General features: G+C 36.2%; 2 protein-coding genes across 2 annotated transcripts; one reads left to right on the forward strand and one right to left on the reverse strand.

Annotated features, from left to right (window-relative positions):
• The first annotated feature begins 4 nt into the window (after positions 1–4).
• LOC148906048 (lysine-specific demethylase RSBN1L-like) lies at positions 5–5,649 on the forward strand. Its single transcript, XM_089039375.1, is given in 6 exon segments — positions 5–101; positions 104–271; positions 274–739; positions 1,317–1,490; positions 2,097–2,205; positions 3,284–5,649. Coding segments are annotated over 6 exon segments (1,233 nt in total). The 3' UTR covers positions 3,503–5,649.
• A 1,303-nt stretch (positions 5,650–6,952) lies between these two features.
• LOC148906049 (vesicular inhibitory amino acid transporter-like) lies at positions 6,953–8,315 on the reverse strand. Its single transcript, XM_089039376.1, has one exon. It carries the CDS (start codon positions 8,313–8,315, stop codon positions 7,002–7,004), a length of 1,314 nt encoding a protein of 437 aa, XP_088895502.1. The 3' UTR covers positions 6,953–7,001.
• Positions 8,316–14,777: the final 6,462 nt, after the last annotated feature.

Consider the following 14,777-nt stretch of genomic DNA (forward strand, 5'->3'; position numbering starts at 1 on the left):
AACCATGAACACAAGCAAATGGAGAAAGTGTCTGAAGAAAACTAAAAAGAAGAGGAAACACAAAAAAGCATCATACAAGCATGAAGAAGAAATATTCCATGACATGGACATTGCATCCTTGAAAATCCCAAGGAAAAAACAAGGTTGTCTCACCTAATACATATAGAGGAAGACTGTAATGGTGGTGCTTCAGTTGTACATGTCTACGATGATGAAATTGCCAACTTAAGCCCTGAAAAAATGGAAAAGTTTGTCAAGCTATTTTTTCGGGAAACTATGGTGAAGACACCAAAGGACAGCCAAGACATGTAATGGGTATTGTTCATGGTGCAGCATCTTACCTTCCTGAACTAACAGAATACTTTGGAACACACCATCAAAATATGACTGTCAAAACCTCACCCATCAGCAAAAAACTGGACGTAGAGACTATCAAGATGAGTGAATATTTAACAAAAGTTCAGGCAACATATAGTGCAGGAACCCTTCGTTGTGGTCCTCTTATGCAGTTTAGTGTAGTTGGGACTGTTCAAGAGGAGACCGGTGGTTATTTTCCAGAATTTCTAGACCTGTTGGAAAAGAGTCCATTTTTAAAGGAAACCATGCCATGGGGAAGGTTATCAGCTTTAAAACTAGAAAATCGCAATCAGAGTAATGATGGTCCTATTGTCTGGGTACGTCCAGGGGAACAATTTGTTCCAACAGCTGATTCATCAAGCTCACCAAGTAAAAGACGGAGGTAAGAAAGACTTAGGCCCTGGCTAAACAAGGAAACATGTTTCCAGAAACATGTTTTCTTAAATGTTTCCAAAGGTGGCAAAACTGTCAGGGAACATGGGGAAACATTGTTTATTCAATATCAATTAGCGCATGCACACTTTTAAGATAGAGCTAGCTTTGTTAAGTAACGAACTTTTAGAATGTTTATATTTGTGGCTAAACGAGGAAACATTGGGAAACATTGTTTCCATGCGTCTTGGAAGCAAAATTTGTTGCACATAGCAATGTTTCACATGTGGCTAAACTTGGAATCATGTGCGTGGAAAACATGTTTCTGGAAATTTGTTTCCTCTTTTAGCCAGGGCCTTAATAAGCGTCATATTATTATCATGGCTATCATGAAGTTTCATGATAACCAGTGAACTTGACATGATTAATGTATTATCATCTCATGTCAAGCTCACTCAAGGTCATGACAGAGATTGGTATAATTTGTTCCGAAAATCAAAGCATTACTCTTAATTTGCAAAATTTATGAAACAATCATTAAATTGGGTTAACAAATATGTCAATGTGATGTGACATCTTATCTTCAGAGCCACTGTCAATGAACTTCAAAATCTACAATATCTTCCAAGAACATCAGAACGTAGAGAGATGTTGGCAGAGGACAGGACAAGATGCCACGCAGACCATGTGGGTCAAGGGTTTGATCGCCAGACTACTGCAGCCGTTGGTATAATCAAAGGAGTACACACAAAGAATGAAAGGTATGGTCGAACATGGAAATGAGTTTTTGACATAAAAACTGTCATTTTTCTCTGGGGCTTTAAATCTTTTATTTTACCTCGCCAGAGGCCAAGTAATGTTTAATTATACAACACTCTCCACACTCATTACCACTACTAATGTTTTAAGAACACAACTCTAAACTCACATAATGATTTTTTGAAGTGGGAGGAAAACCAGGGCCGGGTTGTTCAAAGCTGGATTAACTCTATAGGCTAACTCTATAGGCTAATCCAGGATTAGCTCTATAGGTCTTATTAAGAGTTAACCCAGGATTAGCACTAATCGGGCTTTGAACAACTGGGCCCAGAGAACCTGGAGAAAACTCCTTGTGGCAAGGGAGAGAACAACACACCAAACAAACTCTATTCACATGTGGTGTCTGCAGGACACACTTGCTACTTTAGTAAAGAACAAGAAGTCGTTTATTTGAGAAACTACAAGGCACAAATGAGAATTTCCATACTATATTCATTGTGTATTCTAAATTTCACAATTGATACCAAATTCACTTAGTTAATGATACATTTTTAGGCAAGGCTATAGTTTACTTCACAGGCTGTTGAGTTTTTATACTTTTTTTGCAGGAGTAAAATGAATAGACATTGCAAAGATGTGATATGTTTCCATCCTGCTTACTTCGATGACCTTGTCCAAAAGCTGCAGCTAGATCTGCATGAACCTCCTGTGTCGCAGGTACATTATAATAAATGGAATGGCATTGAGTTAGTAGTGTTGGTGTTGATGATGAAATTGTTACTGGGCAATTCCATATGAGAACAGACAAAATGCAAAAGTTTCAAATCAAGAATCCCGTCAAAATTCACTTATTATTACAGAAAATAATAGTAAAACTACTCACAAATACTAAGTTGGGCACTATAGGACTCATTTGCTTTTAAGAGGGGGTCTCCAAAGTTGATGGTTGATTGAAAGGATGAATTATGATATATTTATGCCACAGTTATCAAGTTTTTTATTCTGGGACTTTAAATATTTTCTATTTCCACACCTTTTAGTGTAGCTCAAATGCCAAATGCCATGGAGCATGCTCCAAGCAAATACTGCTGATTTAGTTACAAATTTTAGAATTTTGATGTTAAAACACAGAAAATTATGTTCATTATTCAAATGCTTTTCACATGATGTAACGTCCATGAAAGCTTGTAACATCCATGAAAGTTTTTTTTCCAGAAAAATCCAGGAAATGTAGATATTGTGATGAAAGAATAGCAATTTATATTTAAAGTATCATTGTTTATCTAGATAAAAACAGGCAAGTTTCTTTCTAAATGTTGCACAATTCACAGCAGTATCAATTTCTGTAGGTCATACTGGAGCATGTGGTTGTTTTTGATGTAACGTCCATGACATTAATGATTAATTTAATGCTGCTGATCTAAAAGAGATAAAATTTCAATATTGTACAGAAAGAAGCAGCATAACAATCCACATCATTGTAAAGTGGAAAGAAATTGATTTGGAGAGTTTCTAATTTTTAGCAACAATAATTCCTCTTAAATTTTCTCTGAATGTAAAGTCCATGATCATGGAATTGCCCACTACTCATTGGGACAAAAGTAGTGACTTTGAAATTGGGCAATAGACTTCCATCAATCAAATATATTGTTAGAGTACATAAACAGGGCTTAAAATAATGGCCAATCAGTCACCGGCCTTTCCCCAATATTTCTCCACTTGTGCTCTCATGGTAATCAGCCATTATTTTGAATTGATATTGTTTCTTACAATGAATTATCATTCTTTTTTACAGTGTGTCCTCTGGGTCGATGATGCAAAGTTGAACCAATTAAGAAGGGATGGCATCAAGTATGCCCATATCGTTTTAAGGGACAATGACATCTACTTTATCCCTCGCAATGTAATCCACCAATTTAAAACCATATCAGCATCAGCAAGTATAGCATGGCATCTAAGACACAAAATGTATCATCCTGAGCTAACTAAAAATGATGGCCCAAAGCACTCATAAATAAAGGCCATCAGGTAATTTATTTCTATATTATACTGTAGAGCTATATTTCATACTTATATAATTATTAGACCAATATTAGTCACAATAATTTAGGAATTTTTTGATTGTTGTCGTTCCAAGGATTTTTAGGATAAACTTCTTTTCAGGCATCCTATGTACTTTATCCATCACGGCATAATATCATAATATTTTCCCATTTCAGATCATGATATTCTCTCAAGAATAATATTATTTATTTGAGTTGTATTCATATTCATATGTCTTGTCATGTGTAGCTGTTAGAGCAGTTTTCGTATGACTGTGAAAAAGTCGGTGCCGTATGCGTGCCTTGCCGCGACCATGATGTTTTCTAGACTTTTGATTGGGGGATTTTTCTCTCATGCAATGTGATTGGTCGGACAGTGCTGTGACATTGGCGTGACATTGGTGTGACCGTGTCCGCACGTTGTTCCAAGCCGTGTTTCGGACAGTTGATTGGATGAAGAGTAAATTCTTGTGCCTTGCTGTGTCATGACCATGTTTGTACTGTGGGCATTTTCACAGTCATACGAAAACTGCTCTAAACAATAAGATACTCTAGGGAATCATACCTGGTCTGAAATGGGAACACAGTGGATTAGGTCTACTAACTAGTCAGCTATTGCGGTCAACCTGTAACTAACTACTATAGTCTAGTTTTACATTGTAAATTTGCTCATTGGTTTTGGTGGACATCTCTTTGGCATTTATGAAATTATTTACGGTCATTATGGCACAAGTTTAAAGCCAAAATTCCAGAAATTGTATAGTTCACCAAAATGTAAAGACATTAATTCAGAATTGTTAAGGTCCTTTACCAGCTCCTGTTCGAGTTCATTTAAACCCTTAGCACCACATTCACTATGATCCCCATTCAAAATGTATCCACTCACTACACAATTCACTGAATGATTGACATGACAACGATCAAAACAATTGCCAAACAAGTTGAGAGGTAACTTGTTTGTAAATAATAGTAGAATAGAAGGGTTTTATTTATCTGTATTATAATGCAACCTTCTAACTTTTTACGAGTATATTTAGGGTTTAAGATAGTTTTCTAAAAAAAAGAATTTCAAAAAGGAATTCCAGGAGCAAAATTACAAACCCTACTTTTTTAGATTTTTATGAGCCCCAATAATTATAATTGCAACCAAGTCCAACTTTTTGGAAGTCTAGAAAAGAGCATATACAAAATGACTTGATGCAACATAATTTTGAACAAAGAAATGTTCAAGTTTTAAATGGCAGTTGCATTGAATTTAAACTGCCTTCCCTCTCCCCTCTAGTTCACAGCACAGGAAGTCCATTTCTTGGCTTTGCCCATAATTTCCACTTGCCTGGATCTTAAAAGTTCTGTAGCCAGTTGTATGTAGCAGGGGATAAAAGTGCTATCCAATGAATAGTTATCCATATCTTTATCCAGTGGATAACTCATACAGTATTCAATCATTGTGCAACCAAATCATGCCATGTGGATAATGTCTATCTGCTGGATAAGGATTTATTAAGTGGATATTGCTTAATGGGACATTTGTACAATGAGTCCTGTTAGATTTGGAAGTTTCTGCTTGTAACTTGATGCACCATGTTACCAATAATTATTAGAGAAAACTATATTTAAAAACATTTATACAGTCTGTAAGAGCTCCTAAATGGAGTTGGAAGAGTCAAATTAGGTTAATGTATGAAGCCAAACTGAGGATTACAAAAAGACACTTTTTGTATTTTGAGGAATTTGGTTTTTTTATTTTACCTTGTTGAGTACCTTTACATGTGCAGTGTAACTACTCCAGTCATAGCCTATTTTATCACAATATTAAGTATAGAAATCCTAATGATAAAACCTTATCTTACCAAGACTTAGAATTTCTGTTTGTCTATAAAGCTGAGTACAAAAATTAATGGATCAAAATTTGAAATAATTTCATTTTTGACATGAAAATTAATGGTATTATTACTGAACTTTGTAACATAAGCATAAAAACATACCATAAGCAGTGTTGTGCAATGTTCATTAATACCAGTTGTCTTTCTTCACACCTGTTAGGGAAGAGCTGCACTGAGTCTGTGTAAGTTGCTAGTGCTTATACTTATTTCAATAAAGCTAGTCACAGACCTACAAAGCAGAGATTGCCGAGGGTCATGGGAAACGTTTTATAACCAACAAGTAAAGGTTTTGATACATATAGACCTACCCCGAATTCGCTTGACTGGTCACGAAACATTGGTTTCAAGTTGAGGTTGGACTTGATGAATAAAAGAATCAAGTTCAATCTCGACTTCAAACCATTGTTTCATGGTCAGTCAAGCGAATTCGGGATAGGTCTATTGTCACTTATCTCGAGGCAGCTCAAGGTGAAACTGTAACTGGTAAAAGATAACAAGTCTATTAATGGCCGGATATTAAGATCTATCTATCCATAATCCTTGGCAGTTGCAGCTCCGTAGCTTTTCAGGGGACTAATAATTTATATCACATTATTGAAACCGGTGTATACTTGTGTTGCAGACTTAGTTGGGCATTGCTCATTTACAGCAGTTGTCTTTCCTCACACCTATAACTGATGCACTGAGTCTGTGTATCTTGCTAGTGCTTATGTTACAAGTATTGAAACAAACATCTTTTTATTTCAAAAGCTGAAAAAGACCAAGAATTTTGTCCCAGCTATAGAATTGTTTTCAGAAAAGCCCAGCAACAGCAAATGAGCATAATTTCCCCAATAATGTCCCAGACACTAGTATACTAGTTTGTGAATGACTGTACGATACTTATAACAAATACTATTATACCTTTTAATTATACAGCTTCTCATTAATTCCATATAGGTAACTGTGCAATTATTTTCTTAATTGGATAGGTCTTGTTGATATGGGATTAATTAGGCAGCTATATAATTAATAGGTAATGGGATTTCATGCTCCCCAATCAAGAAATAATTAGACTCGAAAAATTCTTCTCACTGCCAAATTGGACTCAGCCTACGGCCTCATCCAATTTTGGAAGTCCTCTGAATTTTCCTCGTCCAATTATTTCTTAATTGGACAGCATGGAGTCCTATTACATATACTTATATAATAATAGAGAATGATTATGTGATTTAGTTATTGCTCTACAACTATATTATTTATTAGAAAACAAGTATATCAGTCCCAATTGGTTGTCATAAATTTTATATAAGTATCTATTATGATTGGGATTTTAAGACGGGGAAACTTGGCCCTTACTACACTGATACATTAAACTCAAAGTTTAATAATATACGATCCATCCACACAATAATATATTCTAATATAGTATTTATTGCTAGAGTGCATGCCATATATCTGTGAAAACCTTCGTAAGAAATTGCACAAATTGGTAAGTTCAGTAGACTTTAAAACTACAAAACTTTGCACTCGTTTGTACAATTTCTTTATTTTCACGAATACATGGTATGCACTCTACGGGGGGAACACTGGAGGGCTGATATCGACACTAGATCATAATTAAATCTTTCACAACTTCTACGAAACCTAAACTCATACCACCAACACCAAGCGCCATAAAGAAACAATCGATACAGATATGAAACCACCTTAAGTTTTTGTACTTAATAACAAGATGAAAAAGACCAGGAAAGATGAACATAACCATGTATTCTCCGCAACCAGCTACAGCCGCAACAAGTGCAAAATGAGGCAATCCAACAGAAAGAGCAAGAGAAGAAAGAACAATGAAAACACGAAAAGATGCGAGGCAGATTTTTGGGTGCACCTTCTCTGTTATTTTGCAGTAAAGCTCTGACTCTTCGAACATTTTTACTAGTATTAAGACAGGAATGGGAAAGGTAACCAACACGCTGACACTGAAAAAGGCTGCTGTTATCTTGGCAGCTATTCCTGATGGTAAGTTGTTGAGAATGACTTCATTTGTAGCTGAAGTGTAGGTTAAAAATCCTGCCACTGCGAACACTATCTTGATGAATCTACCAGTACAATAGCTTAATACTAGAGCTACGGGCAACTTAGTTTTATCTGCCATCTCTCCTTCTATGGGTATGATAACTGCATGCAAACCATAGCTGAAAACGATGATATTTAGTGCAATCATCGTACCCTGGGTGTCCCAGAACAATAATGAATTAACTTCCCATTTATGGACAGCCTGCAACTCGTACGCCAAACACAGGCCAACCGATCCCGAAAGTGCAAATATACCCACTAAACTAAGCCATGCTATCTTGGATAAGAATTCAAGAAACACGGTTGGAAGAACGATGGCTATCGCTATACATGCCCATTGTGATTCCGATAGGGGAACTCCAGGGAATGTATGACTTATCAAAGAACTGAACAGAACTATGTATGATACCACGATGGAATAGAGAAAATAAACAATTAGAACACTGATAACTGTGTGTAACGGTGCCCAACAACGGTGGCCAATCTCATGGTAGCTGGATCGCACTCGTATCTTTTCTCCATCTTCATTTGGTTCGTAGAGGCATTCAACAAGAAGGGACGCAGTGTATCCGCTCATGAAAGGGACAATGAATAATCCAATCACCGCGCTGATTCCTCCTCGATGGATAGTATAAGGAAGCGCTAGAAAACCAACTCCCTCCATGGAGTTGAGCAGGTTGAGGGTCGTTTTCCACACACTGCTTTGGTGTTTCTGTTCAGTTTTGTTGGCTTCTTCATCACTGCAACATGATTTGGCTTTACCAAGTTTCTGTTGTTCTTCTATCTCTGTGTTGTCAACTAGTTTCAGTGGCAAATAATTCTTGTGCTGCAGATTATCCTTCGACATCTGCAAGCATGAGTAAAGACTAAAGTTAGCCTATAAAGTGCTGCATATATTGTATGTTCAGTTCAGGTTTCCTCTATGTTTAGGACACCCCTGTCCATAATGGTGGTTGGTGGTGATTTGTGTGTGGATTAGCAAGTTAAATTGATTTTGTAAAAGAAAATGAAGGCAATACCGACAAAAAGCGTTTACGATGCAAGCCTCTGACCTCGTCAACTGATGTCTCAAGACATTGCGCACAAAAAATTCTATTTTATTTGAATAACTCTGCAAAATTGCTGGCGAAAGTCCTCAGCCAATGATATCAGTACATCTTTTTTGCAGAGCTTTGGTCTTGTAAAAGGAGTAAGTTGCTACAAGTGTGAGGCATCCTTAAAAAAATTTCCAAGCAGGTTTGTATGGTGGGACATGCAGCAAGTTAAAACTATCCGGCGAACTGCAAATAAGAAACGAGTTGATGCATGCAGCAACCAGATCGTTCCTTATTTGCAGCAACTCGTCCAACATGCAGCAACTCATTTCTTATAGTGCAGCAACTCGTTTCTTATTTGCAGAGACTAGTTTCTTAATTAATTTGCAGCAACTCGTTTCTAAATCAATTTGCAGCAACTCGTTTCTAAATTAATTTGCAGCAACTCGTTCCTTATTTGCAGTAACTCGTCCAACATGCAGCAACTCATTTCTTATAGTGCAGCAACTCGTTTCCTATTTGCAACGACTCGTTTCTTAATTAATTTGCAGCAACTCGTTTCTTAATTGCAGCAACTCGTTTCCTATTTGCAGCAACTCGTTTCTTATTTGCAGCAACTCGTTTCTTATTTGCAGCAACTCGTTTCTTATTTGCAGCAATTCGTTTCTTATTTGCAGCAACTCGTTTCTTATTTACAGTAACTCGTTTCTTATTTGCAGTAACTCGTTTCGTTTTTTATTTGCAGCAACTCGTTTCTTATTTGCAGCAACTCGTTTCCTATTTGCAGTGACTCAAGAGAGCATAAATAAGAGAGGGAAACTTCTTATTGTGACGCGCACGATGTAGATATCCGGTTGGGCTATTTTGAGTAGTTGACGCACAGGAGTAGGGTAAGGCGAAATTTAAACTGCATCCGGTTACTAAAAATAGCCCAACCTGGAATTTACATAGCGCGCGCCACATTAAGAAGTTTCCCTCTCTTATTTATGCTCTCTTGAGTAAACTTAGTCAAACTGTTGAATATACAGTCAATTCAAAAAACGTTGTCGTCGACCGGCTCAAGCCTACGCGACTGGACCGAAAAGGAATAGGGATAAAAAAATCACTTAAGCGGTTAAATATTCGTTCTGAATTAATTGTTCCCGCAAGTAGAGCGCAAACAATTCATCCGTGAAACACGAATTACTAAATAGTACAAAATAGTGCTAATTAAACAATAGAAAAATATGGAATTTGCATGAAATTGTGCTATTTAGTATTACTAAAGTTTCACGGTTATATTGTTTGCACTCTAGTATAGATAAAAATGGCGAGAAACAATCCATTAAATGCATGTCTTTGGGTTTAGGGAAAGAAAAAGAAAGTAGTTATGATTCAGTTCACAATTTCGAAAATATGAAGGCATCAAAAAAACGTCTCCTTCAAAACTTCCCGCTCGCCTACGAAGGTTCGTGCTGTAAACCAGGCATAACTAGTCAAATAAAATTGCCCTACTTCACTATAACGACGTCACATCAAAACAATCTTCAATAATCTATTGTTTAAACGCAAAGGATCATGCTCGTCGGACGTGACCAAATCAACGCAAATTCACCGAAAATTGTTCTAAATCCCGTATCATTTCACGAAGAGAAGTAGAATGGCCAGCAAACGCTCAGAATATTTTTTAGTACATATTAACACATATCATATCTGAAAAACAGGCCAACTATAGCATAATTGCCTGATAAACTCTATAGAAAACAAAAGAATTAAGAGCGACTGTCTGTAAAACCTATCAGATCCTTCAAATCCATCACGTGCATGGATCTTTGTACCACGATAAAGACACACGACAACTAAAAAGCGCGGGCACGGTTTTGATTTGGGCCCTAGGGGAAATCGGGGCTTGTATCGGTGGCTGGTGACTCGAAAGTTTATGCTACTTCAACACCCACACACACATATAATATTTTTGACTACTTATTTACCAAGTATAAAGAAAACGTACTTTAATTTTGTAATTATAATTGTATTTATTGTGTGTGAATAAACTTGAATAAACTTGAAACTTGAAACCAAATACAATGGATATATATGTTTATTATAATTACTCTGCAAAAAAGGGTTGTACGTGTGATCACATTCTCTAAGTGGGATGCTCATACACAACCAATTTTTGCCAATCTAGGTTTATCAAAATTCACAGATTTAATTTTCTTTTCAAGTGCCATATTTATGTTTCAATTTAAGGATAATCTTTTACCTAAAGCCTTTGATGGTTACTTCCAGAGTGTTTCTTCATCACACAATTATAGAACAAGACTAGCAAGTAAGTCAACTTTTAGAACTCCTGCCATTAGAACTAATTATGGAAAATTTACTTTAAGCTATATTGGTCCAATCATTTGGAACGACATTGATGAAAAAATCAAATCATTATCTCTTAAATCTTTCAAAATAAAAATGAAAATTTCCTGTTTACAAAAATATTAATTTCCTCCAGAATCTCTAATAAGCATAATGTATATTTATAATTTATTCCATGATTATCTGTTAATTTTGTGATATTTTTCTGTATTGTATTAACAATATATATGATATCTGATATAAAAAGATTCAATCGTTTTTCATTATAGATCGATAATAATTATATTACATCCATATTTTATATCTATAATTATAAAATTACATTGAATAAGTATTTCTATCATTCTCTCAATGCAATAATACATCTATATTATATTCTTTATCTGTATGATCATATACTAGAGTGCAAACAATTAATCCGTAAAATATATTTCAGGAGTTGCGATGGAGAGTGATTTTTAACAGTTCTTCAAGTATTCCAGCAATTCTTGTAGGTCATCCTCATGATAAACCTCGGGATGAGCAAAATCTCGAGTTAGATTGCATTTAGTCTCACTGTTGAATAGTAAAAAGCGCGCCAAAATTCGGTCATGCAATTAATCCGTAAACAATAGAAAACAATGGAATTTGCATGAAATTGTGCTATTTAGTATTACTAAAGTTTCACGGTTATATTTGCACTCTACTATATATGATTTGTTCTTTATTATCATTTATTACTACGGCCTACCATATCTCAATTATTCTTAGCAGCTACTCAGCTAGATTAGTCTAGCTATTCTGAGTTAGCTATTACCAATACCTGTTCCAATATTATCTTGTAAATAAATTTTGAAAATTATGGTAATAAAGCTCAATCAATCAATTAGTGGGCGCGGGGTTTTCGTGTTTCTGTGTATATATGTATATATTATACTTAATTTTCTTCTTTCTTATATTTTTACTTTTAGGCTCTTAATCGCAGATTTTAGTATAGATTTCATTTACATTTTCATAGATTTTATATTTCTGATCACCGGTTCACACCAGCTGTTCTATCGTGTCTAGCTGATCGGTTTTTTAAGGCCCCGTCCACACTTTGCGGATAAATTTGAATCCGCAACTTTCACGTAGCGTGCGTTGCATCCGGAATTTTCTGTCGGACTTTACGAGTAAACATTCGGAGGCACGCAGGCTACTTTCACGCCGAAACCGAAAAAAAAGTTTTCCGTCCAAACATGAAAACGGATAAAATGTTTCGCGTCCACACTAGTCCGAGAGGCGGCAAAAGCGCCTCATTGCACATCTGAGCATGTGCATCGAAGCTGAAATTGAGCCCGAGGTGAATTTTTAGCCTTCCCGCCATTTCCCATGACAATCATGGCGAGAAGTCTAAAAATTCACCTCGGGCTCAATTCTTTCAATTTGTTCCACTCTAGAGACCGTATTCGAAAAAATTCGTTTTCTGTGAAGAATAAACCATTTCACAGATCCCGCGGCTCAACCTCAGCCTCGTCAGCGTGTAATATATTCTTTAGAAATTGCCTATGACATGTGTGCCAATTGTTTGTTGATGTGTAAATTCCTTTCATTACTGCGGACTGTAGTCAAATTCTAAAGAATAATTACACCCTGACAAGGCTGAGGTTGAGTAACGGAATCCGTGAAATGGCCTATTGTTCCGGATTCGCCCGGACTAGTGTGGACGGTAGGCCTAACCGAATAAATAAAAATTTGGATTCAAATTTATCCGGCATAGTGTGGGCGGGGCCTGAACCAGAGTAAATAAAGATTGAGCATTTCCACTTTTACCAGATGTTTTCCGATGGGAGAAGGTTGTACCATTTGCAGAAAAACCGGAATTACCGGAATTTTACCGATCTAATGGTAAAAAATATAGAACACTGAGTTTTAGAAGTAATTTAGAAAATTCGTGGTCGTTTTGTATCGGTAGATATAGATCCGAGCCGAAAGCGACCACTCTTATATGGAGGGGAGTTGGTAACGTCACCTTGCATACATAAAAGCACGTTAAAACTAATAACAATGATTTATTCATGGTTAAATTAAACATCAGTTGACTACTAGTGCTGAACCAGTCACGTAAAAACCAAATTCGAAAAACTACCTTTACTGCTATTGAAACATTCACCATGGTGACCTACAGGATTAAGTGGCATCGATGTGAAAGTTGAAGAGAAATTGATCAATAGTTTATAATCTAGGGGCGCCTACATACGTTACCTTGCATCATTAACTCTGCTTATCGTACCACACACTCATTTTTACGTCTTTTGGTGCTTCAAAAATATTACCGAATCCAAGAAATTAATACTTTAAATCAGAGTATTAATAAATGAAAACTGATGATTTTAGACTTTTATCTTTAAAGTTGTAAAGTACGCACTGGTTGTTAGGACCATAATAGCTTATACCAAAAACATGTCTTCAGATGCGCACGAAGTAAGTTACGACATATCAGAAGCTTGCTTCACAAAATATATATATACATCAACTGTTTGTTAATACATAGATAAACTCACCCGTTTTCTCAACTTAATGCTCACAAGCAGCTGAGACTGGCACAAAAGCTTTTGGTTAATTAATCTTTCTTAATTAAACTTACCTATTTGGCGATTTGGATCTAGATACTGACCTAGAAATAAAATACGCATTGTCGTAGGGTTAATCAATAGTTTTTTCCCCCCAAAAAAACCGGCGTCATGCGAATTGGCAAAATATAGTCTACACACCTACCTCAGAGAAGATTCACCGCAACTCTCCGTTATTACTCAGCATGGTGAAATGTTTTACATTTTCGCATTGCATGTGATTGGATTAGGTCCAAAGCTCTGACAGCTAAATGACACGCACGGATACTATTATGGGCCGGCAAACCGAATGTAGTGTGACAAAAATAAGTTGCAACAAAATTTCGAACGACAGTGTTAAAAGCCGTTTGTAGGCAGAGCGATTATGCCATACTCATCAAACTCGCACGGCTCGCTTTAAAATCGAAATGCTTCATTTAAAACGTAAATACAGGCAAATATTTGCTCAAAACCTCTTTTATAATTGCTGTACATTTAATAATTTATCGACATTTTTTAATGAATCACCATTTTTTGAAGAAAAATTAAAGGAGATCAAAACGCTTCAAACGGCAAAGATCGGAATGTGCGTAGCAAATTATTTATTTATTTTGCTTCTTAAACAGTTAATATAAATACATGAATATAGGCTATAAGACTATATTGTCATGCTGAATGAATCCGTAATTCTGACGAAAAGGGGTTGGAACGTTCCACCAACGTTTGGTGGCCCCATCCCAGTTTCTCCGCCGCAATACAAGCTGTGATTACGAAACTTGGCAGGGATGTAGTCACGTGCCCTGTCAGTCACCCCAACAATTTTGGACGCATGACGTCACATATTACGTGACTTGCTTGTGTCTTTGTAAGTAGGTTATGGACGGTTTATCGTCATGGTTTAGCCAGAAAACGCTACTTACAGGTCACGTGACATGTCACATGATATGTGACGTCATAAAGCCTAGTTTAGAGTTCATTGAGAAGGCACTTGATTCATATGGTAAGTTAGGCTGATTTTTCTTCAAGATTCCATCGGAATTGGTATTCTTTTCGTTCTTTAGTATTTTTTCAAGTTCTTCTTTTGTCGTTTATTATTTTATTGAAGAAATCATTTTGTCAAGTTGACTGTTATTCATGTGCCCTTAAAAATAATGATTTTTGTCTTCGTTCAAATCAAAATTAAAACTCGAACAAACCTTGTTATGCTTTCTATGTTCGTTTTAATAGCATTTAATCTGACTGTTCAGTGAACATGAATGAGAATGAAAGGGAGCATTCACAAAAATTGGGGGGGGGGGGGGGGACTGATGAGAAATTGGGGGTCCCCCCAAAAAATGAAGATATAAAAGGGGGGTA

This window comes from Actinia tenebrosa, unplaced genomic scaffold, assembly GCF_029948245.1.
Source record: "Actinia tenebrosa isolate PJP-AT-01 unplaced genomic scaffold, QUT_ActTen_1.0 PGA_scaffold6__47_contigs__length_16458017, whole genome shotgun sequence".
Lineage (NCBI taxonomy): Eukaryota > Metazoa > Cnidaria > Anthozoa > Actiniaria > Actiniidae > Actinia > Actinia tenebrosa.

Excerpts from the sequence above, each read along its gene's own strand:
- LOC148906049 (XM_089039376.1), bottom strand. The coding sequence starts at position 8,315 with ATGTCGAAGGATAATCTGCAGCACAAGAATTATTTGCCACTGAAACTA.